Source organism: Symphalangus syndactylus, chromosome 16 (genome assembly GCF_028878055.3).
Source record: "Symphalangus syndactylus isolate Jambi chromosome 16, NHGRI_mSymSyn1-v2.1_pri, whole genome shotgun sequence".
Classification (NCBI taxonomy): domain Eukaryota; kingdom Metazoa; phylum Chordata; class Mammalia; order Primates; family Hylobatidae; genus Symphalangus; species Symphalangus syndactylus.
The window spans coordinates 72,237,908-72,263,166 of NC_072438.2; the positions used below are offsets into that span (position 1 = coordinate 72,237,908).

The 25,259-nt window shown below is 42.0% G+C and overlaps 1 protein-coding gene across 7 annotated transcripts in view; it reads right to left on the reverse strand.

Annotated features, from left to right (window-relative positions):
• The window catches only part of PDZD2 (PDZ domain containing 2), a 483,697-nt gene that overhangs the window by 32,996 nt on the left and 425,442 nt on the right, over window positions 1-25,259 (reverse strand). For all 7 annotated transcript variants that reach the window (XM_055245678.2, XM_055245675.2, XM_063619887.1 and 4 more), the window contains 10 exons: window positions 24,587-24,701; window positions 20,814-20,887; window positions 20,443-20,668; window positions 18,891-19,008; window positions 17,119-17,251; window positions 8,845-8,926; window positions 7,065-7,099; window positions 6,166-6,322; window positions 3,850-4,661; window positions 901-1,045 (listed from right to left, as the gene is read on the reverse strand). In XM_055245678.2, the coding sequence (XP_055101653.1) occupies window positions 901-1,045; window positions 3,850-4,661; window positions 6,166-6,322; window positions 7,065-7,099; window positions 8,845-8,926; window positions 17,119-17,251; window positions 18,891-19,008; window positions 20,443-20,668; window positions 20,814-20,887; window positions 24,587-24,701 (1,897 nt within the window). The remainder of the gene's footprint in view (window positions 1-900; window positions 1,046-3,849; window positions 4,662-6,165; window positions 6,323-7,064; window positions 7,100-8,844; window positions 8,927-17,118; window positions 17,252-18,890; window positions 19,009-20,442; window positions 20,669-20,813; window positions 20,888-24,586; window positions 24,702-25,259) is intronic.

Genomic DNA, 25,259 nt, shown 5'->3' on the forward strand with positions numbered 1-25,259 from the left:
CTGAGTAGCTGGTATTATAAGTGCGTTCCACCATGCCCAGCTAATTTTTTTGTCTTTTTAGTAGAGACGGGGTTTCACTATGTTGGCCAGGCTGGTCTTGAACTCCTGACCTCGTGGATCTACTTGCCTCAGCTTCCCAAAGTGCTGGGATTACAGGCGTGAGCCACCGCACCCAGCCCCTAAATAAATACTGAGATGATTTCTGCCTCTACGATGTTACTTAATCTCTCATCAACACTTATGTGTGGGTTTTCAGTATCATTTCACTTGTCCTTTGTGGAGGTTTTTGTTGCCATTTCTCAGTGCATTTGATTTCACATAGGCAGAGTGCTGAGATTTTGATGGGTGGGAAGTCCTTTTGATTCATCTTATGTCTTGTTGGTGTCACAAAAGGGTAAAAAGGGTCAACTGACTGAAAATGGATGTATTCAACATGGCATGAAAACGATGAGTTTAGGCACAATGATATAGTAAAGGTGCTAAATGCAGGCAGTATTTAAACGTTAATTTGTGTAAAGGATTTTTCTCCTTAAAAATATCAATTTTCTTTCTTTCTTTTTTTTTTTTTTGATGGAGTCTTGCTCTTGTCACCCAGGCTGGAGTGCAATGGCGCCACCTTGGCTCACTGCAACCTCCGCCTACCCAGTTCAAGCAATTCTCCTGCCTCAGCCTCCCAAGTAGCTGAGATTACAGGTACGTGCCACCACGCCCAGCTAATTTTTATATTTTTTGTAGAGATGGGGTTTCACCATGTTGGCCAGGCTGGTCTCAAACTCCTGACCTCAGCCTCCCAGAGTGCTGGGATTACAGGTGTGAGCCACTGCACCTGGCCTGTATAATGCTTTTATTAGGGTATCTCCCCACCTACTTTAAGATTAACAAATGGGAAAATAATCTTACCAGTCATGGGTGGTTGCCCCAGCTCTGGTGCAGCTTTGGGCAGGTTCTCTGTGAGGTGGCTGGCATCCGGGTGGGACAGAGCACTGGCTAGTTCACAGTTGGTAGAGACACAAGCATCTCCAGTGGTCAGCTTTCCCAGAGATTCCTGGCACAATGACAACCACAAGCCACTTGAAATAGCTTTCAGGCTTTCTGCACCGTAAGATGAGATCATATATAGAGAGCAGAGCTAGTTTAGTAAAAGGCAAAGGAGCCCTGGACTAGGAGCCAGTAGATCCAGATTGTGGGTTTAAGGTCTGCTAGGAATTAAATGGTCTTATCATTCTTCCCCAAGCCTCCATTTTTTCAACTCTAAAATGGGGATAAAACATTCCCAGTCTTACTCATAAAGCTTAAAAGAAGACAATTAAATGAGAACAGTTATAAAAACAGCACATATAAGGCTAGACAGATGTATGGTATTGTCATTATATTGCATAGAGATATCCAAGACTATAACACTAACTCCTTAGTTTGGTACTGAAGGAATGAACGAATCTGGATAAACGAAATTGACATTTCATATTTCAAGACTTCACTTTGGCTAAATGTCCATTACTTTCTCTTCCTTTCTTCTACCTAACATTCAATGCAATGAAATTCTAAAACTAACAGTTAGATTCATCTGAAATGTATCCATTGTGAGTCATAAAGTGGCCCGAAGGTGGCAGCAGAGCACAGAGGTGAAAGGGGTAATGTGTCTTTCAGCAGCTTTGGTAAGAAATCTTTTCATAAAATGTCAGTTACCAGCTGAGGGAAACCTAGATAGGGTTTAACTCAGTTAATTTTCTATTTATTAGTAACACAAATGTAACATAAAAACAGTAGAGGAGTTTCAGAACTAGACAGAGGTGGTGGGTCATATTGCATTGTGAATGTACTAAGTGCCATTGAATTGTACATTTCAAAATGGTTAATTTCATGTTATATGAATTTCACTTCAATTTAAATCAAGTAGTAAATAAAAACAGAATATAACTCATTTACCAAAAGAGGAAGGTTTTTTCTTCCAATATTTGAGGATATATACTTTATAGCAATCCATTCTATTTTCTTTCTCAGACATAAATAAATAAAATCAAATTTTGTAACTAAAATTTTTATGAGAAAAATTAGTCTTGTTGTACAAGTTTCAAATGCTGCTCAAAAGTTCATTCTGAGAGTATTTAGAATTACAAAAACTCTTATTTTAATAGATATAAATTATTATGAATAAAAATCCTAATTTGCCTTTATACAGTTATCCAAAACTTGTGATAATTTTTTTTTTTTTTTTTGAGACAGAGTCTTGCTCTGTCACCCAGGCTGGAGTACAGTGGCACGATCTCAGCTCACTGCAACCTCCACCTCCTGAGTTCAAGCGATTCTCCTGCCTCAGACTCCCGAGTAACTGGGATTACAGGTGCACACCACCACACCTGACTGATTTTTGTATTTTTAGTAGAGACGGGGCTTTGCCATGTTGGCCAGGCTGGTCTCGAATTCCAGACCTCAGGTGATCCACCTGCCTCAGCATCCCAAAGTGGTGGGATTACAGGCATGAGCCACTGTGCCTGGCCAATGCTTTTTAAAAGAAGAAATTTACCCAATGGCCAAACATTATATTTTAAAACACAGGTAGTGGTTGGAGGTAAAATATGATATTTGAGGAGAAGGAAAACAGATGTGCATTTCTATTAAAACAAAAATAAGGTTAAAAAAACAACTTTTGCCTGGTATAGTTTTTATGACTTAGCATTTTCCAGGTCTATTGACATATATGTTTATATAAACCACTTGAACACACATCTGTAATAATATGGCTTTATAAGTCATCTCAGATTCTCAGCGAGAGAGAGAAGTTATTTATGTTAAGGAGATTATAAACAACATTGATTTCTCATACTGTCTCCTTGATAAAGTAGACGTATATTGAAAATTTTTAAAAATGAACAATTTGATAATTCTAACATACTCATAACCAAGTAGTAACATAACCAATATTAACTTGCATTTAATGTGGTGCTTTATAAATTTCTAAGTGAATGCATCCCTGTTATTCCATATGATACCACAGCAAGGTTATGAGTGGCTATAATTATATATAACCAATGTAGAAATTTGGAAAAATGTAAGGATCACTCATAACCTTATCAGCTGGAGGGAATCACTGTTAACATATATTTGATGGTCCCTCCAGCTCTGTGAGATGACCAAGGCAGAGAGCACCCGCCCAGAGAACTAAGCTCAGAAATGTTTAATAACTTGCCCAAGTTGTAACTCGACCAGTGCCAACTAGTCAGTGGTGGAGCTCATGCCAGGCCCATGGTTTTACTTTCCCTGTGCCACAATGCCTTTCCATCATCAGCCACAGGCGCCGTGTACAGGTAAGACAGAGATTCTATAGTATCTTCTGACCAAATGATCTCATGACTAACAACCTGCTGATACGTTAATAAGCTCCCTAGGCTAGGTGCGGTGGCTCACACATGTAATCCCAGCACTTTAGGAGGCCGAAGCAAGTGGATCACCTGAGGCCAGGAGTTCGAGACCAGCCTGACCAATATGGTGAAACCATGTCTCTACTAAAAAATACAAAAATTAGCCAGGCATGGTGGTGTGTGCCTGTAGTCCCAGCTCCTCGGGAGGCTGAGACAGGACAATCGCTTGAACCTGGGAGGCGGAGGTTGCAGTGAGCTGAGATTGCGCCACTGCACTCCAGCGTGGGTGACAGAGTGAAACTCCATCTCCAAAAAAAAAAAAAAGCTCCCAAGCAGTCCAGGTATTTAAGTGATTGACTCTGTTGAAAGATAATTCTCCAGCCATCATCCTTTCCCACTGGCAGCTTACCCATGCTTTACAACAGACTCCACCTTCACTCACACATATTCATGCACTTCCATTCCAAGTAACTAAGAGAAAGTCAGTTACCTTCTGCACAGCTCCACCTGGCTGAAAGCCAGTGACAGTCACTTTGACAGAAGTGGCCTGGACTCTCGAGTCCAGATTGCATGGATCATTGGCTCTGCCAGTCAGGTTCACTGTCTCTGAGCCACTGGGCCTGGCCTCAGCCTCGGATCTCTTGCAGTGGGGGCTGACCCTGGCCACTGGTCTGTGCCTGGGGCCCAGGCCTTCATTTTTCTGCTGGGGGGATCTGGGGCTCCCAGTGTTCGTTGGACTCTGGGTGTCTGTATGGACTGTGTATTCCAATTTGGGTGCGCTACTCGATCCTGACAGTTCCTTCTTCCACCAGCTTCCAGGGCTCCCCTTGCGGACCTCTGCAGAGTCCGTGAGGTTGGCTGCTTGGGAAGCAGCATCCACCATGCCCTCTGGGATACTCTCCTCTAAGTCCACTGAGCTACGAAGAAGAGGTGCCGAGATGGCCTTGCTCACCAGTGTTTTCCGGGGTCGTTCCTCTTGGTTGTGGACGTCCATGCCCTTGGAAGAGGAAATTAAGACACGCCTTGGGTCATCCTCTGACAGAGGCCTGATGGGACCCGGGAGGGCCCCTGGGAGTGAAATGCAGTCCCCTTCTCTGTCAAACTCTTCCTCATCACTGGCATCGTTGGCATCATAGCAGCCTACCTTCCTCTGGCGGAGGAGAGGGTTTCGGAGGGCCTGTGGGCTTCCGGGGAGACTGGCTTGTCTGGCAACTGTCACCTGCTTGTGGAAGAGCCCAGAGGCCCGATGGCTCCCAAGAGTCACGAGGCTGTTGGCTCTGGGTTTTCCAGGCTCCTTGTGAGCTGGCAGAGGTGGGGAAAGAAAAGTCAAGTGAAATTGAGCTTCCCGCTTGGCCCTGTCATATCATCTGACCCCATCATTACACATAAGCATTTCCACATTCACTAACACCAGACACACAGCCGCAGCCACCGGACACAAGGCCTAGGCAACATGGCTTCCTGGAGGCTATATGGAGTAGACAGGCGGGCTTTCTCTTTTCCCTACTGACCTACCCCCACCCCCTTTTCTTAAACCCCAACCTCTGGATTAACTCAAACATATGTGCTGTCGGAAGACAGAAACTTAATTCTTCCACCTCCACGATTATCTAACACATTGTTAGGGTTTAACCTAAATGCTGCTGAGAATTCCTCCATAGAAGGATACCTGGGGACTGATGGCATGTCCCACACACCTGGGCTGCCTTCTTTGCCCCTTGAGGTCCTTCCTTCATCTGCAGAAAGGGAGGCTTGATTGACACGCACATGAGCGCTTGCAGCCTGAACTGTCCTATGTCTCAAAGATACTCTAGAACAATGCCAACCTGAATCTGCAACAATTTTTATATCTTGTTAAATGTAGTGAAAAATTACACCTTTGCAGCTTGAAATGTTTCTATAAGGGCAGAGCAAGCTCATCGATAGCTCCGAATGAGTCAGAGTGGTCACTGCCTGCCTCTCCTAAAACAAGGGGATTTTCTTCTTCAGATGTTAGAAATTAAGAGGAAACCTCACCAGCAGAAAGGAGTCTGAGAAATCAGTATGGATCATATCAGATTATCATCTCATATTATCTCGAATAGATACATCAATGAGATTTTTAAAAAAACCTTTTGACAGTATGTCTCTTATGAGTTCTCAATCTTTACAGCCTTCTACAAAGAATGAAGCTAGGGCCTATAAGGGAAGGGACCTGGAATTTGGCTGGATTCCCTAAAATGTAAGGGCATCAGGTTGCCCATCCTGATTTGATGCCATAAAATTCAAGACTACATTATGTAAATGGCATTGAAAGGAGGTCTGGTTTAGCCACCATCCATCCCTGGCTATAGCATGTGCATCCAGCCCATTTACTGAGTAACTGAGTGGCCTGTCACTGACAGTGGCTGCATTTTCCAAGAGTAAACTCTCAGGGTACAGCATTGTCTAATGGTGCGATCTCAGCTCACTGCAACCTCTGTCTCCCCAGGTTCAAGCAATTCTCCCCACTCAGCCTCCCGAGTAGCTGGCATTACAGGCGCGTGCCACCATGCTTGGCTATTTTTTGTATTTTTAGTAGAGATGGGGTTTCGCCATGTTAGCCAGGCTGGTCTTGAACTCCTGACCTCAGGTGATCCCCCTGCCTCGGCCTCCCCAAGTGCTAGGATTACAGGCGTGAGCCACTGCGCCCAGCCTGGTCTCCAGCTCTTTTCTCATATTGCAGCACCAGGGTAGTTAAACCATTGTAGCTGCCAGCATAGAGGTGGAAACCAGTCACTGCTGACTGGAATGCAGAGCCCAGGCCCTCTGGGGCGCCCCTGCTTACTGGAGGTGCTGGGAGGCAGGCTGCCCTCCTCTGATGTGCTGCAGCCACTTCCTGGGTGATCCTCGTCCTCAGAACCGGCCACCATGAAGTCTGACAAGGGGCCAGGGACATCGTGGGCAAAGTACTGGGAGAGTTCAGATTCAGAAATAAGGGAGTCCTGTTGAAGAAGAAAACATCCGATAACTAAGGAAACACAGCAGAAGCAGATTTTCAAGGGTTATTACGTCCTATCTTTCCAGGAACACTTCGTTCTAATCCACGGTCACTTGAAATAGCTGTGATAGTAAACACCAACCTCCATTTACCTCAGAACGGCTAAATTGACAACTAATGAATAAAAAGGTGACTGCTGCCAATGTTTTTTGGAGACTTTATGTTTTTGGCTAAATTTTTGGCAATGATCGGAAAAGCCACAGCAGCAACACATCAGCCATCCCAGGAAAAACACTGGGGGGATGCGATGGGAAAGCCAAATGTGATTCAAGCCAACCAGTCTAGCCACATGGTGAACAAAAACCAGGGGAGTTTGAATCCTGCACCCCAATGCACTGAGACTCATCAAGAGCCTAGCTGAGGAAGATTCCATGGCCTCCTTAAAGCTCTGAGTCCTGACTCACGCTGCTTCATTATGGAGCAGTTTGAAAAGTTATTTTGCAAACTGTAGTTCAGTTCTTTTATTTTGTTGCTCTATTCTTTTGCTGGATAAGTGTTTAGCAAAAGAAACACACATTTTTGCATCTATTCTCAAATGAGCATTGTTGCGATTTCCTGTATAAAGTGGCAAAAATGACTCATGGGCAGAAACAGGGACTGGGCCCTCAGGCTGCTTGACTTGTGGGCTCCAGGAATTGGTTTGTGGTCCAGCTGAGGGAGGCAGGTAGCAGTTCACCTTGACTCACCTTTTTTGCAAGAGAGGGACTCTTCAAGGGGGTACCTGTTGGAGGGAAAATTCACCATATTGTCAAAACAATAAAGCTCAAGTCACAAACAGGCTCACATCCTTAACTAGCAAAGCAGGTGGCAAACACAGTAAACAAAACTCCCTTTGCTTGATGATGCGCTGCATGCACAGGGTTAGATGTGCATGCAGTCTACCTGGGTACCTGATCCTCATCCCCATCCCATCTGCCATGATGCTTCAAGCCCTAACTCAGATGCTACTACCTGCATGATGATCCCAGTTAGAAGTAATTTCTTCTGAATTTCCAAAGTGTTTTATCCTACCCACACATCAACTTTCATATACATCATATAATGTATGAGTGGATGTGTCTTGTCTCCCTTCTTCAATCTACAGAGCAGAAATGTTGACTCATCTGACCCCACGGAGCTGGATATTTATTTTGAGACAGAGTTGGACTCTTGTTGCCCAGGCTGGAGTGCAATGGCATGATCTCGGCTCACTGCAACCTCCGCCTCCCGGGTTCAAGCAATTCTCCTGTCTCAGCCTCCCGAGTAGCTGGGATTACAGGCATGCGCCACCACACCCAGCTACTTTTGTATTTTTAGCAGAGATGGGGTTTCTCCATGTTGGTCAGGCTGGTCTCGAACTCCAGAATTCAGGTGATCCGCCCGCCTTGGCCTCCCAAAGTGCTGGGATTATAGGCGTGAGCCATGGCGCCCGGCTGGAGCTGTACATCGTACTTCATATCTACTAAGTGTTCGGTGATAATTGCTGAATGGATTGAAGGATGAATGAACAAATGAACATCACCCAAGAAACTCATGAAAGAACTGAGAAGATGACTGAATATCTATTTTAGTTTTTAACTGTAGAATGAAAAGGCTCAGGATTTAAACTATATGCCATGAAGCAAAAGGGACTTTGGGCATGAGGATTACGGCTTAATGAACTCTTTATAAATGATCAAGTGGAAATGCTGGGATTATGACAGCACAGCTTTCAGGCAGGTGGGGATGATGAACTGGTTGAATAAAAAGCCTGTGATGGCTGTGTCCACTTCAAATATATTAATTACGAATGTAAATAATCAGGGTATTTCATGATTGCCAAAAAACCCGATGCTTTCCTTTTCCTCTGACAATTAATAACTTATGTCTCAGTTCCTTTTCCTCCCAGGTAGCAATCTGAACGTCAGTATAATCTCAAGCTCAGAAATGTGTGAAGAGTCCCTTTAGGCTTCCATGCTAAAGGAAACTTTAAGACTTGATATAATGTTTCATATTTTAAATTCATATGAAATTCCTACTATCTTAAGCTTCTCTGCCTGAACTTTTCCACTTCAGTGAAATCATGATTTTTGCTACCTCTATTACCCTTTTGAATGGAAACTTTTTAATTCATGTAAAGAAATCTCAGGCTTTTCGGTAGATAATACTCTGCATCTACCAAACTACTGAAATTCTGGTTGTTTCTCTTTCATCTTTAGCATTTCAAATGAATCAAGCATATATACATGAAATGCTTCTAACTTACCTTTGCAAATTATTTGGAAGTAGTATAAGAACATGCATGATTAGATCTTTAATGAAGCACATTAAATAACTGCAGAAATCAAAACTAGCAGCCAAGAGAAAGCATAGACTTGTCTTTGACAGCTACTTTTGCCAAACCCGATAATTACAAAGAATCCAATAATACTGCACTGGGGAGTGCCCGTAGGTGAACTTAATGAGAAACTCTTCTGAATGTTGAATGAAAATGTGAGATTACAGTACCTAAGCCAGGAGAGGAACTGGCCTCTTTGCTCTCCTGATAAGTGCTGCGTGCTATCACTTCATCCATTTCCTGCTCGGAAACCTGATTTTCAGCAGAAAGCAAAGATTAGATGGTTTTATTTATTTATTTCTCCCAATAAAAGTACCTAGGACCAGAGTCAGAGTCAAGTGTAGATAAAGAGGCAAGCCACAGGGCCAGCTGATATCTGCCTCTCCAGAAAACTCACTTCCATTTTTTTTTTTTTTTTTTTTTTTGAGACAGAGTCTCTCTGTTACCCAAGCTGGAGTGCAGTGGCTTGATCTTGGCTCGCTGCAACCTCCGCCTCCCAGGTTCAAGTGATTCTCCTGCCTCAGCCTCCCAAGTAGCTGGGACTATAGGCACGCGCCACCACGCCTGGCTAATTTTTGTATTTTTAGTAGAGACAGGGTTTCACTATATTGGTCAGGCTGGTCTTGAACTCCTGACCTCGTGGTCCACCCACCTTGGCCCCTCAAAGTGCTGGGATTACAGGTGTGAGCCACCAAGCCCGGCCTAATTCTTTTTAAACAATTTTAAACCTACATAAACATGTAAGAGTAGTGTGCAAGAGTAGTATACTTTTCACCTAGAATCACACATTTTTAACATTTTGCCACATGCATGTCCTCCCTATACACACACACACACTCACACAGAATTACAGCTTTTTGCTAAACCATTTGCGAGTAAGTTGCAGACATCATGACCCTTTACCTGTAAATATTTCAGCATGGGTCTCTTAGAAACAGACATTCTTTTAAATAACCATGATACTATTATCAAATTCAGGAAATGCAACGTTGATGACTGTGTAACATACATTTCATATTCCAGTTTGACTAAATACTGAATACTGACAGTACTTTTCTAATAGTGTCCTTTGCAAGTACCACTCGAAGTGTGTCTGTAGTCTGGGACTAGCTCACAGAAAGTTTAATGCCAACCTGTGATGAGATAAGAACTTAACTCCAGAATGCAAATTAGCATACAGCTTCATCAACATCATCATGCTAAGGAAAAAATGTCAACTCAACTATGTAATAGTGTGCATGGTGACACAATGTTTACATTTTGGTGCACGTACATCTTGCTGTGGACCTGTAGTGGGCTGTCACGGATCGACTTCTTTGCATAGTGATGTTTTATTAAGAAAATTGTTTTTGGCAATGCAGGATCTAGTTGTTGTATGTCTTTAGTCTCCTTTCATCTGAAACAGCTCCCGAACCTTCCTTGGTCTTTCATGGCACTGATATCTTGGAAGAAACCAGGCCAATCCAAACCTTCAATTAGGATCTGTCTGATAGTTTCCTCATGCTTAGATTTAGATTATGCATTTTTTTTTGGCAGAAAAAGTATAAAAATGATTTCCTTCTCAGTGCATTCAGAGGCACTAAGGGGTCAATGTGTCTTATAATCGGTGATAACTTTGATCTCTTGATTAGGGATGGAATTTGCCAGATTCCTCCACTGGAATTTTTTTCAGTCATTAATGAGTAATCTGTAAAGAAACAGTTTGAGGCTATGTAAATATCCCGCTCTCCAATATATTTGTACCCCATGGTTTTAGCATCATTGACTATTATTGCTTAAATCAAGTACGACTATGAAGCTTTCAAAACAGTGCTTCTGTAAGTTTTCTATTCCTTCTATATTTATTAGTATCATGGCAGATTCAGTTGTTATCCATAACTGTCATTATTCATGGGAGGATTTTTTTAAAAAGCCTGATATATACTGAAATATATTGATTAAAATAGTAAGAAAATGTGGAGTTTCTTTTTTAAAGGTAGGAGTATTGAAAACTTAGAATGGTAATTTTATGTACTAATATTTGGCATAAGCAATGTTTGGATAAGCATAGCAATTTGTCTTAATATTTCTATACAGAATTCAGCATTATATTTTATCATAACAGGTAAATTATGACATTGTGGCCTTTATGTAATGTTTTATGGTAGGCTTCACAGGAAATAAAATATGTACACATACATGCACTCAGGCATATATACTTACACACACACCCCCCTCCACATAGTGAAGAATAATTTTATATAAATGAGTCAGGGAAAATATCAGCTTAAAGAGTGGTTGCTGTTTTTCTTAACACTAGACTTTTTGACTAGGAGAAAAATGGACTTCTATTACTTTCTTCCACTTAACATAAGCTAGAAGCTGCTATCCCAGCAAGTCCAAATCTCAGCCTGACTAGACCTGGAAGGCTTAAATAACCCAACTGGGCAGCGACCGCTCCAGACATTATGAGAAACAGAAGAAATGAAATCCTTGTGGTATTTCTCTTGGAATAACAAGAAAACTAAGCAAGCACATACATTCAGTATCAAAATGTACTATTGGCATGAAATGCTGGGCTAAGTGGTACAAAAATACATTCAACATAAAATGGAATCTTAACCAAAAGAAAAATACAGCATGAGGTTACAACCAAGAACACCACGTTTACCTAGGAAGAAACGTGAAATCCAGTCAAACAAACACTGGCATTTGGTTTTGCTGGACATATCTCCAACACTATCACAGAAGACCATTTTATTGTGGCTAGAAACATGGATGAACCTGCATGGTCAATGGCATGGCGGCCACCAGGATTATGATGCTTTGCATTGAAATGCCATTTGGATGTTTGATTGTATTGGCAAAATAGGCAGGGGTTTTGGGGCTGAGATGAACTGGACCTCTGAACAAATCGTGACCCATGTTATGCTGTTAGTTTGAAGTCAGACATGCCTTGAAGCCAATGACTGCAAACCACTGAAAACTCAGTTTTCTGTAACATTGCTGACGGATGTATTAGGGCAGCCACAGGTTATTGGACTGCTTCCCGAGGTGAAAGGAGGTGATGTGGGTGGTAGAATCCAATTGGAGATTCTGGAGGAAGAAGCTGAGAACTGCTTTAGATGCAACCTTCAGGCAAAGAGAGCCAGCAGTGAAACAAAAGAGAACAGATTTTAAGTGAAGGTGTCAGAACCACAGAATAGAAAAGAGAAAAATGGGAGGTGACAAAGAGGAAAAAACAGAAAAAGGTGGAAGCAGGACTTGGTTGGTTTGATTGGATTGACTGACTGATTGATTGACTTGAGACAGAGTCTTGCTCTATTGCCCAGGTTGGAGTGCAGTGGCAGAATCTTAGCTCACTGCAACCTCTACCTCCCAGGTTCAAGTGATTCTCCTGCCTCAGCCTCCTGAGTAGCTGGGATTATAGGCACATACCACCACACCCAGCAATTTTTTTGTATTTTTAGTAGAGATAGGGTTTCACCGTGTTGGTCGGGTAGTCTCGAACTCCTGACCTCAAATGATCCACCTGCCTTGGCCTCCCATTGATTGATTGATTGACTGATTGATTTAGACCAGGTCTTGCTTTTGTCCCCCAGGCTGGAGTGTGATGGTGCGATCTCGGCTCACTGCAACCTCCGCCTCCCAGCTTCAAGCAATTCTCCTGCCTCGGCCCCCGGAGTAGCTGGGATTACAGGCACCTGCCACCACACCCAGCTAATTTTTATATTTTTAGTAGAGATGGGGTTTTACCCATGTTGGCCAGACTGGTCTAGAACTCCTGATCGCAGGTGATCCACCCGCCTTGGCCTCCCAAAGTGCTGGGATTACAGGTATGAGCCACAGCGCCCAGCCTGGTTTTATATTATTTATTCAAAAAACTTTGTATGCAAGACCTTTCTGAGGATGCATATAGGGAACACAATCTGAAGAAAAGCACAGTTGCCTTTGCATTAGTCTAAAGGCAATTTTGTCCCAGCACTGTTGTTCACATCACATCCCCAGATCAAGACATAGAGCCATAGCTTGATAGCACTAATTTATCCTGGAGAGGACCAGGACCACAAATGAACATCACTAAGTGTCTAAATTGATGCCACCAAGAAATCTCAGATATGGCACATAGAGGGACCCACAAAGGCTCTTGGCATAGACTTCTTACTGTTAAGGTGGTGTACCAGTCCATCAAGCACAGTAGCCTGGGAACATTTAGGATGTAATTAACACTACAAGGAATACCAAGGTATGCCCATATGACAGGCATGGGTAAGAAGTTTTTTTTTTTTTTTTTTTTTTTTTTGGAGACAAAGTCTCGCTGTGTTGCCCAGGCTGGAGTGCAGTGGCACAACCTTGGCTCATTGCAACCTCTACCTCACAGGTATAAGTGATTCTCCTTCCTCACCACTGGAGTAGCTGGGATTACAGGTATGCACCACTACACTGGCTAATTTTTGTATTACTGGTAGATACAGGGTTTCACCATGTTGGCCAGGCTGGTCTCGAACTCCTGACTTCAAGTGATCTGCCCACCTCGGCCTCCTAAAGTGCTGGGATTACAGGCATGAGCCACTGCACCCGGCCAAGAGGTAATGCTCTTAATGAACACTTTGATTTTATTTTTTTACTTTTTTGAGACAAAGTCTTGCTCTGTCATCCAGGCTGGTGTGCAGTGGCACAATCCTGGCTCACTGCAACCTCTGCCTCCTGGGTTCAAGTGATTCTTGTGCCACAGCCTCCTGAGTACCTGGGACTACAGGCAGCCACCAGCACACCCGGCTAATTTTTGTATTTTTAGTAGAGACGTGGCTTTGCTATGTTGGCCAGGCTGGTCTCAAACTCCTGACCTCAAGTGATCCACCCACCTTGGCCTCCCAAAGTGCTAGGACTACAGATGTGAGCCACCGCACTCGCCCTTCGTGAACATTTTGAGTTGCTGAAGGAAAAGCTAAATTTTGTTAAATACAACTTAATCACAACATTAGAGATAAGCTAATTTAAAAAGACTTTTACAACAAGTGCTCAAAAGAATAAAAAATAGTGTTAAAAGTGGATTGAGGCCAGGCGTGGTGGCTCATGTCCGGAATCCCAGCACTTTGGGAGGCCAAGGCGGGTGGATCACTTGAGGTTAGGAGTTTGAGACCAGCCTAGCCAACACGGTGAAACCCAATCTCTACTAAAAATACAAAAGATTAGTCGAGCGTGGCAGCACCCGCCTACAATCCCAGCTACTCGGGAGGCTGAGGCAGGAGAATCACTTGAATCCGGGAGGCAGAGGTTGCTGTGAGCCGAGATTGCACCACTGCACTCCAGCCTGGGCAACCGGGAGAGACTCTGTCTCAAAAAAAGAAAAAAAAAAGTGAATTGAGTTGGTTCCTTCTTTTCCTGTGTGCGTCCAAAAACAAACAAAAAAAAATTGGGTTGAGTTGAACTTGCTGAAGTGTCCTGTGGTTAGCTTCAAAAAGTTAAAGGCAACTGTGCAAGTATAGAAGATATATAACCAAGTAATAGCCAAGTCCAACAATGTAGGGACTATGATTACCTGCAACTTCCGTATGGGTCAAGAGTGTGATGCTGATGCTGAGAAAAAAATTAGTGGGCTCTCAGGCCTTAATTACAGAAGTATTCTGCTCAGGTCAAGGTTGGCTTAGACAGAGGAGGAGCCACTCTTTAAATTGGGTCTTGTCTTTCATCAGTCTAACGACAGTAACATCCTCACACTCTAACAAAATGCTTAACATTCTTGGGGTCATGAATGACTTGAGAATTTGATAGAAGCTATTGATTCTGTCCACAATTGCAAATATATTCCCACATTTGTGCAGTTCGTAATGTCCTGGTAAAGATCCTGTGAACTTCAGGTTCAGAGTAGGCTGCAAGTTTCCTGAGATACATTCTAATTAATTGTGTATCCCTGGTATGTTGACACTGCCTGGCACCCAGTGGAAGCTCAATAAATGTTTAGGTAATGAATTTGATATAGGATGAGAATAGATGATCTGAATCGCCCTGGCTGGAGGGAGACAGGGAAGGATAGTCCCTCTGTTGATGCCTGGCAGCCTGCCTGTCTGCTTCACAACCTCCACGCCCATCCCAATTTACCCCCAGGGCCTCCTTGGCACCTCTGCCTCCTGTTCAACACCAGGTTCACATGGGCTGGTGGTACCCAGGCTAAGCAGCTAACATTAGACTTAAAGGATCTTCTCTCTTTCCTTCCAAGTAAAACGTGTAAGTAAGAAAAAGTCATTTAATAATTCATTCTCAGGCCAGACGTGGTGGCTCACATCTGTAATCCCGTCATCCAGCGGGAGGATCACTTGAGGTCAGGAGTTTGAGACCAGCCTGGCCAACATGGTGAAACCCCATCTCTACTAAAAATGCAAAAATTAGCTGGGGGTGGTGGCGCACACCTGTAATCCCACCTACTCAGAAGGCTGAGGTGGGAGAATCACTTGAACCCGGGAGGCAGAGGTTGCAGTGAGCCGAGATCATGCCATTGCACTCCAGCCTGGGCTATAGAGCGAGACTCCATCTCAAATAATACTAATAATACTAATAATAATACTAATAATAATATTTCATTCTCAACAGAAGACTATATGGGTATCTTTACAATGATAAAATGTAAGGAGCTGCAGTGATATACTATGTCCTGTTGGCTCAAGGCCCCATGTGGTTCCTCTGGTCTCCCGTGGAGCCATCTGTATTAGATAAACCAAAGAAAGAACTCCCACTTTCAGAATGTGTCGTTAGCGGAACAAGCAAAACCAGTACTGGAAAATGTGAATGTACGTTAAATGTCATGGTCAGGAGAATTTCAATACATATTTATGCTGCTTAGGTAGATTACAGAACAATTGTGTGAGTAGTTAATGAAAAGGGTCCTGGCATGAATTTAAAAATTTAGTCTTGGCCGGGCATGGTGGCTTGTGCCTATAATTCCAGCACTTTGGGAGGCCAAGGTGTGTGGACGCCTTGAGCTCAGGAGTTCGAGACCAGCCTGGGCAACACGGTGAAACCCCATCTCTACCACAAATATAAAAATTAGCCAGGTGTATTGGCACGCACCCATGGTCCCAGCTACTCTGGAGGCTGAGGTGGGAGGATCGCTGGAACCCGGGAAGTCAAGGTTGCAGTGAGCCGTGATTGTGCCATTGCACTCCAGTCTGGGTGACAGAGTGAGACCCTGTCTCAAAAAAAAAAAAAAAATTTAGTCTTGAGGACTTGATCAGAAAAATAGTATCCTTCATAATTTTGAATAAACTTAACAAATAACTTTTCCATTATAGTTTATTTGAAATGCTGGGCTTTATTTTTTCCCCAACTTTAATGGGAGCAAAATCTACAAAGTAACATTTGCAAATAAGCAATTGGTCTGCAAAGCCAGATTTCATCTTATTTTCATTTATTTAAATTTCAAGATAATCATTTGATAAGATAAACAGGTATTTTTCTGACTCAACAGTTAAATGAACATTAAGAAGGAAACATTCCTCCACAAATCTGAAGACATTTATTTGTCCTTTAAAAGTATCTAACGTGGGGCATGGTGGCTCACACCTTTAATCTCAGCCTGAAGTGGATTGATTGCTTGAGCCCAGGAGTTTGAGAAGAGCCTGGGCAACACAGCAAGACCCCATCTCTATTTAAAAAAAAATTTTTTTAAGTAAACTGAAAAACTTTGTACTCTAGAAATTCTATGGAAATGCACAAACAGTTTAAACGAGTTAAGTATATTATCCAAGTTTAAGTTAAATTCTAACTAGTTTTCTTTCCAACTATTGTGAACAATTTATTTTTATACTTATCATGACACTTTCTCATTTCTTTTTATTTTTTATTTAAAAAAAATAAAGATGAAGTCTCACTATGTTGCCCAGGCTGGTTTCGAATTTCTGAGCTCAAGTGATCCTCCTGCTTCGGCCTCCCAAAGTGCTAGGATTACCAGTGTGAGCCACCAAGCCTGGCCCTCATTTCTTAATTGAAGGAAGTTTAAAATTCACTGAAACTGTTTTAAAAATAAATTAATTATTCAACATTAAACTTAAAGATGACAGAATTCCCAAAATATGGCCAAACAAAAGATGTGGTAAGAAAAGCCTTCTCATCTTGAAACTGACAGGGTCATAGAGACCGTCCAGTCCAAGGCTTGCAGATTCTCTTGTTGCAAAAACCCAAAGAGGTTAAGTATCTCACCAGAGCTCAAAAAGCCAGTACTCAGAACACAGCATTCTTACCTCCCACCAGACAAGTTTCAAATTTACCAGATAACATTGTCAAAACGTTCTAGTAAGATTTTCTAAGATTGTGAAGACGAAGTCCAGGTTAGAGATTCATTTCCCACATGAACCACCCATAGGTTGCCTGCCTATCCCCAGCTGGGAAAACCATCTCACCAAAGAGTATACGATATCCTAGGAAGGTGTATCATCTTCCCACGTTCAGAAGAGGGGGAACCACCTCACCTTTGGATTAGGGTGTCGGCCGATGACAAGGCGAACGGGTCCTGGAGGGCATTTGCTCAAGATGGCGTGGACTTTGCTTAAAGCAGCATGGCGGACGTTGACGGCGTTCACTTCCAGGATTTGATCCCCGCGGCTAGGGAGGGCAACGGAATCCACACTCTGTGTTAGCAGCCAGCTTCTTAAAGCTAAAATAGCCTTCTTGCTAGGAGAGGTTTATAATATGAAATCTTTTCTGAATACTTTAAAGAAGCACATGATATCTTTTCCCATTGGCATACATGTAAAAATGCAACACATTCACTAAAACACATTCGATTTTAAGTGGGCAAAGGTCATTATGCATATTTACTGGCATTTTCATAAATAGCAAAGTCAAATAAAATTGATAATAAGGACAATGATGAAACCTACCATTTTTTGAGCATATACTATATGCCAGGCACTATACGAAGCATGCTGTATAACAAAGCTTTGAGTAAGTAAAATTATTCCCATTATGCAGATAGGAACACAGGCTCAGAGGGGTCACCCAGATGTCACACACTGTTGAACTAAGTCGGGTCTGACTGTCAACCATCACATGACAGAACCCCTCGACCACCAGCAGTTCTCTCTTCCTACCATCTTGAAATGATTATTATAACTTAAGGAGGAAATAGCTGAGGCTCAAAGGTTACCCAAGAATTTGTAAAAACGTTTCAAATTTGAACAAATGAGAAATTGGGGACAAGTTGCCCATTTTGACTGGAAATTACAGGGAGAGAAGTCAGTAGGAGAGAACAAAGACTCTTTATATGGGATTTGAAGAATGTTCATTTGGCAGGCTCCAGACATATGGAATCATTCAAGAAAGAAACATCATCTTGGGATGTCATTAAAGGATTTTTTTCCTTGGGTTCTAAAAGTATATTTTCTTTAATGTACTTTGGATGATTTGCTAAATTTTTTTTCATATGGAAATTTACTGTAATGATTAACTAAAAACATAATATAAGCTATTAACAGGGCCCCAAAATGGCAACCTCAATGAATGCCATTTTGACAATCCCTTAACCACTAAAGGACTTGGAAGTTTACAGGGCAGAAAGGTGATACTGTTAGCACAGGGTGCTTTGTGCAATACACGTATATTCTTATGACGTTTAGGTGGGCACTGACTCACTGCAATTACTATATAATAGAACACCTAGATATTTCTTGTGTAAACAGAACGCCCATGTGACAACTCAACTATCTGGATTAAGAAATCAGACACTCAGTGACTTCAGAAAGTAGACACCTAGACATGGCCATTCAACAAGGAATGAAAATGATAGGAAAAGTTTGAGAGAGTACTTAGTAAGAAATGCCTCCTATTCAAGGGCACTATTTCAGGACTGTTTGGCATCAAGTGATTCTGAACCATTTGAGCAGTTCCAGTATTTCATATGAATTTTACATATGTGAATATAAAATGAAAGAAAATATTGAGCTAATCATAGATATCTGTACAGAGTTGTATCTTGTCAAGTTTCTGAAACTGGACTTCTGAGACCAAATAGAACAAAACAAGTAGGGAAGCCAAGATCTAGAGTTCTCAAATTCAACCAAATTTCATTTATATTAACATTTACATTTTTGGAGATGCTATTAATTGTAGTCTTGGCTATATTCTTGGAAAGAATTCAAAGCTTCAACATCCCTCAAAGGAAAGTAATTGAGCAAATATCACACGTGTATATTTCATATTTATGAATACTCCAGAACCTTACACTATCAGGCAAACAACAAACCTCAGGTTGCTCTCCATCTTGGCCACTGATCCTGGAGCAAGGCTGTGAATGTAGATGCCAGGAGGACTGTTTTCCAGAGCCAAGCAGCAGGCACCAATGCCTAATCCAACTCTTGGCTCTGTGAGAGGCACCATTCAAAGAAAATAAAAACAAAAATTACACAATCACTAGAAAAAAAGTGTAACTGATTTGAAACAGAATTAATATCTATTCAGACCAATAACCATTTATTTCTGGTCCAGACTCAGAATGTAAATCCTGCTTTTCCTTGTCAACACTGCCACTGCTGCTAATAGAAGGAGCCCATGGCTAACCTGGGAGCTAGTTACAGACTGAATTATCCAATGGTCAACTCTCTGCTTAGTCTAACTAACCTCCTCATATCTGTTTTTAGAAATAGGCAGGCTATAAGTAACGTTTTTATTCTAGGTACACAAACTCGCTTTCTTTTGCTTTTCTTTTTAACAACTAATCTCTTGGTTGTTTAATCTTCCATCATGTTTCTAGAGTGGGTGGGGAGGAAAAAGAAACAGGGATGAAAAGCAGTAAGATTTGGTGATCATGCATGAATTCTAGTTACTAGTGTTAACTGTACACTGAACTATAATCTTTTGTTCTTTTTTTTTGAGACGGAGTCTCACTCTGTCGCCCAGGCTGGAGTGCAGTGGCACAACCTCGGCTCACTGCAAGCTCTGCCTCCCGGGTTCACGCCATTCTCCTGCCTCAGCCTCCCGAGTAGCTGGGACTACAGGCGCCTGCCACCGTGCCCGGCTAATTTTTTGTATTTTTAGTAGAGGCGGGGTTTCACTGTGTTAGCCAGGATGGTCTCGATCTCCTGACCTCGTGATCTGCCCATCTCAGCCTCCCAAAGTGCTGGGATTACAGGCGTGAGCCACCGCACCTGGCCAATCTTTTGTTCTTTAAAATTTTATATTAGCCCTAGACTTAAGCTCATTGGTGATTTTTTTTTTTTTTTTTTTTTGAGACGGAGTTTCTCTCTTGTTGCCCAGGGTAGAGTGCAGTGGTTTGATCTCGGCTCACTGCAACCTCTGCCTCCCGGGTTCAAGAGATTCTCCTGCCTCAGCCTCCCGAGTAGCTGGGATTATAGGTGCTCGCCACCACGCCGAGCTACTTTTTTTTATTTTTAGTAGAAACAGGGTTTCGCCATGTTGGGGAGGCTGGTCTCAAACTCCTGATTTCAGGTGATCTACCTGCCTCGGCTTCCCAAAGTGCTAGGATTACAGGCATGAGCCACTGTGCCTGGCCAGTGATTTTTTTTTTTTTTTTTTTTTTAAACACAAGCCTCTGACACACAGTGATTCATGGGGAGAGCTTAGAGAGCTCTATGCTACTGGTAACTTCCCTTCACTTTGACTAAAGTGACTAACATCTCTCTACCTGACCTCACTGTCCCATGTAGAGACCACCTGTTGTTGATAGAAGATTGTACCAAAGGAATAATTCATAGAACAATGAGGAAGAATTAAGCTAACAACAGATTCCAAAATGTTATTCAAGAAATGAGACAAAGGTAAAGAATAGCTGCCATCACCTTTGTTGAGTGTTACTTCCATGACGATCCTGTCCTTGGGCCCAGGGGTCTTCCGACCCAGGGATGAAGAACTGCCTTCATCAGAGCCTCCTCCCGAGGCTCCCCCACTGGTATTGAAGTTCGGGGAGGCGGATCTGCTCATGTGTGTGGGGGTCGAGCAGGGTGTGAGGCTGGGGCTCACCAACTTTGTGCGTACCGTTAAGACAAATAATCCACTCCGGATTTGCTGAGAAAACAACGAGGAAAGGTGGGCTGAAACATTTGGACTGTCCTTACATCAAAGGGTTAAAAAAAAAGTCTCACCAAACCCAAGCCAGAAGGAAATAAAGGAAGGAAAATAGGATAAAGGAGATCAATAAGAATGTTGTTACCTTAAAGGTATGAATGGCTTCTTGAAACGTCAAGCCCTTTATTGGTATTCCATTTACATCTAGGATTTCATCTCCTAGTGATCAAATGTAAGAATTACATTAACATTAACCTTTAATTTCCTGGAATTTAACTGCTCAGTCAGACTTATTATGGGATACCATATGGTCCCTGATTTACTACCATATAAAATAACTTTTATTGTTTAGCTTAGCTCCCAGGAATGTCACAAAATGGGACAATTAATGACAACACATATTCTTTTGCAGTAATTCTGTATTTCAATCTTCAATTAAAATAACTATGGGAAGCATGAAAATCTTATTTTTTTTAGCCATTGCCAAGTTTGACAACAGATGTCCTATGTTTAGAAATCAAACTGCAGAAATCTAGTTCAAAGGCGTTCCTCATAGTCATTGTTTAAAAACTTAAACCCACTGGCAATGAGGCATGAACACATATAACATTTGAGAAGTCACTCCTATATTTGTAGAAAGACAAGTTTCCCGAGCCCAGAGAATCAGCATGGTGTATGGAAAATGGCTTTAATGATAACAAAAAACTTGCTAAAATATTACTGAGCAACGGCAGCCCAGAATAGTCTTTTTTTTTTTTTTTACTAAAAAAAAATTTTTTTTTGAAACAGAGTATTGCTCTGGCTCAGTCACCCAGGCGTGACCTCAGCTCACTACAACCTCTGCCTCCCAGGTTCAAACTATTCTCATGCCTCAGCCTCCTGACTAGCTGGGAATACAGGTGCACGCCACCATATATGGCTAATTTTTTTTTGTATTTTTAGTAGAGGCAGGGTTTCACCATGTTGGCCAGGCTGGTCTTGAACTCCTGGCCTTGAGTGATCTGCCCGCCTGGGCTTCCCAAAGTGCGGGGATTACAGGTGTGAGCTACTGCTCCCAGCCCAAAAATAATCTTACTGATGCAGTTCCAGGTTCTCTGTCAGTAAGCTGGCAAGTTACTATAAGCTTCTATCTCAGAGATGACTGCGGGGTCATGTTAATTTGCCAGGCATGTGCAGGAACATGCTCGCTCATGGCCCCCTGCCCCAGCTCTCCTATTATTTTTAACTCTAAGGCGGCACAATCAGGTCATTTTTCAAGCTGTTGATAGCGTCTGCTAGGAATATAAAAGAACTTGGACATCCTGTTGACTTATCAGAGCTCGTTTCTGGTTTGCACTCTTGTGACATGGCCTGTTTTTTTGGAATAACAGTTCATCAAAAACACTACAAAGATGCCCCAGAGAGAAGAACAGATGAACTTTGCACAGCATTGCTGTAGAGAAGAGGGACTCTGTACACCCATAAGAAAGTGCAAAGCAGCATAAGAACACACATTGTCACCTCTCGCAGACAGCCAATCCCAGGAGCACACTGTGTGCACAATTCAAGGAATCCTATAGCTGAGTTACAAAAATGTAGCTGTGCCCATGCATTTGTTATGTGGCTTCCCCTTAATGCAATTACAGAAGCCATAAAATAAGTGAAGTAATCTCTGTTTAAAAATCTGGCATAACCAATTACTCAATTAGATGAGGAGGTGGATGTTTTTAGGTTGTTTCCATAGGGGAAAAGGAGCAAATATTAAAATGATTACTCGCGCTCTTAAAATGTATGCAAGGTTTTTTAAAGACATATCACTCAACAGGTTGAAATCCATTCCAATGACTTACTTTTCTTGTAAATGAACACATATGAAAAAACAGTATTTAGGAGAATCAAGTGCTATTAACCTTTCTTAACTATTGATTTTTTTTTCCCCGTTTTGCTCCATTTTACCAGCCTTGCAGGATGGATTTCAATTAAGTGAACACATGGCACATCCATTATAAAGACGCTCTGCTAGAATTTTATATTGTTCTAAAACTCAACACAAACACCACCTGGGAGTTAACCCTTCCTCTAAGAGAGAGAAATAAATATTCCGCCGTGGGAGAATTAAGCCTGGTCACGTCTTATTGTTAGCATACAGGGTTCGATGGTTGCTCTGCCTAAAAAATAGGAGATTCCAATTCACTCTTATCAGTTCCAAAAAAAGAACCCATATAGCACAAAAGCACCTAAAGTTTAGGTCAATTGAACTGAACAGTCACAGCATTTTTGAAGATAACTAAAAATATTCTACTTTAATTATTTCATGAAGGAAGCATATTAATAGGTGAGAGGAAAAAATAGGGATTCATGCTCTGGTGAATGCTGTTTAAAGTATGTGCAGGCTAGGCGCTGTAGCCTAGGCCTGTAATCCTAGCACTTTGGGAGGCAGAGGTGGGACATTCACTTGAGGCCAGGAGTTTGAGATCAGCCTGGGTAACACAGTGAGACCCCATCTCTTAAAAACATAATTAGCTGGGCATGGCGGTGCACACCTGTGGTCCTGGCTACTTGGGAAGCTTAGGCAAGAGGATCCCTTGTGCCCAGGAATTTGAGGCTGCAGTGAACTGTGATTACACCACTGCACTCCAGCCTGGATGACAGAGCAAGACCCTGCCTCTTAAAGTACAATAAAATAAATATATATATATACCTGTGTGTGTGTTCAGAACTTTTGGGCAATTCTACTTTATAAAAAGTATATAATCTTAATCCAGATAAGTATTTCATAGAAAATATAAAGATATGTATATCTATTCTAGATTTTCTCAAGTAAGGTGGGAAAGTGAGTTGAACTTGGGATCACAAAGCTGGGTTTAAATTTCACTTCTGCTCTTTACTAAGGATGGGACAAGTTTCTAGTCACTTAACATTTCTGAGTGTCACTTTTCTGTTTCTAAGATGGTCACTCCAAAATGCCAATTTGACAGGGCTGCAAGGCAGTTAGTGAAATAATTAAATATGTGGAATTGCTTTGTAAGTGTTTAAAGCACTATAAAATGATATATTTAAACATTAAAAATTATTTGCAAGGTAGAACTTGGCACCTCAATATTACTTTAATTTGCATTCAGAAGCACTTGTCTAGTATATTCACATGTGGCAAAATGGCAGGTGCTATTGAGAATTAAAAGATGTTCGTTTAGGGCCAGACACAGTGGCTCATGCCTGTAATCCTGGCACTTTGTGAGGCTAAGGTGGGCGGATCGTTTGAGCCCAGGTGTTTGAGACCAGCCTGGGCAACATGGCGAAACCTCGTCTCTACAAAAATATACAAAAATTAGCTGGGCATGACGGTGTGCGCCTATATTCCCAGCTACTCGTGAAGCTGAGGTGGGAGGATCACCTGAGCCCAGGGGGTTGAGGCTACAGTGAGCTATGATCATGCCACTGCACTCCAGCCTGGGTGATAGATTGAGACCCTGTCTCATTAAAAAATAAATAAATAAATAAATAAATAAAAGATGTTCATTTAGGAACCAGAGTATGTGGTGGTTGATTTCTGTAGCAAGATATTAAATATCCACTAATGACCAGGCACTCTGCTTCCACACCAGCCCTGAGGTAAGAATGGACCCCAAACTCTCAAAATTTTCAAGGAAAGGAACATGATCAGACCAAGTTGACAAGATAGACACTAAAGACCCCAACAGAAATATTAAGCCACTTTCCACATATTTTCTCATGTAATCCTGATAACCACTCTTCAAGGCAGGTGTTAATATTCCAAGTTTACAACTAGGGAAAGTGAAGCTCAGGTTACACTGACTGTGCCAGGCAGATTCCGCCCAGGTCTACTAGGTACTGTGGCATTCACTACATCTTGTGAAGAGGCAGATTCTCATGGGATCAAAGTCACTGTCACTGAGGATACAAGAGGCTTTCTCCTACCTTCTTTAAGTCTTCCATCCTCTGCAGCTGATCCATTTGGGAAGATGGTCTTGACAAAAATCCCCATCTGTCCACGAATGCAGTCTCGACCTCCAGCAATACTAAAGCCAAGGCCCTAGATCAGAAGCAGATGAGAGTCCAGGTTGACAGTGTAGTATTTAACTGAGGGCATCTTTCCCATTGTAGTATTTAACTGAAGACATCTGTCCCATTGTAGTATTTAACTGAAGTGCCCTCCCCAACCAGGCCTGGAGTTAAACTAAGCAACTAGCTGCAAACTCAAGTTTGCGTTCTCTTCCTTATTCCCTTCCTCAGATCTATTTACATTGTCCTAGCCACACATTACATTAAGGGAAAAAGTTTTAGGCAGAAACATACCAAATTGCCAATATTTGACAATCTTTGACCTCCACAAATGGCAATTTCATACGGATCCACTAAATAGCTCATAAGAATCATTTCCCATTATATTCAGGTGCCACGTTTGTTTTCTTTTGTTTTAGTCTTTCCATTTTGTATAATATCAAAATGAGTATTTTGATTTTTGTGTTATGTCAAGTTATTCATATCATTTCCTTTATGATAATGGCAACGCCATGAAATTCATTCAAAAGGACAACCAAGGGTACTCCCTGAAGCTGCAGGCTCTGCTTTTCTTTCACTGGAGATAAAA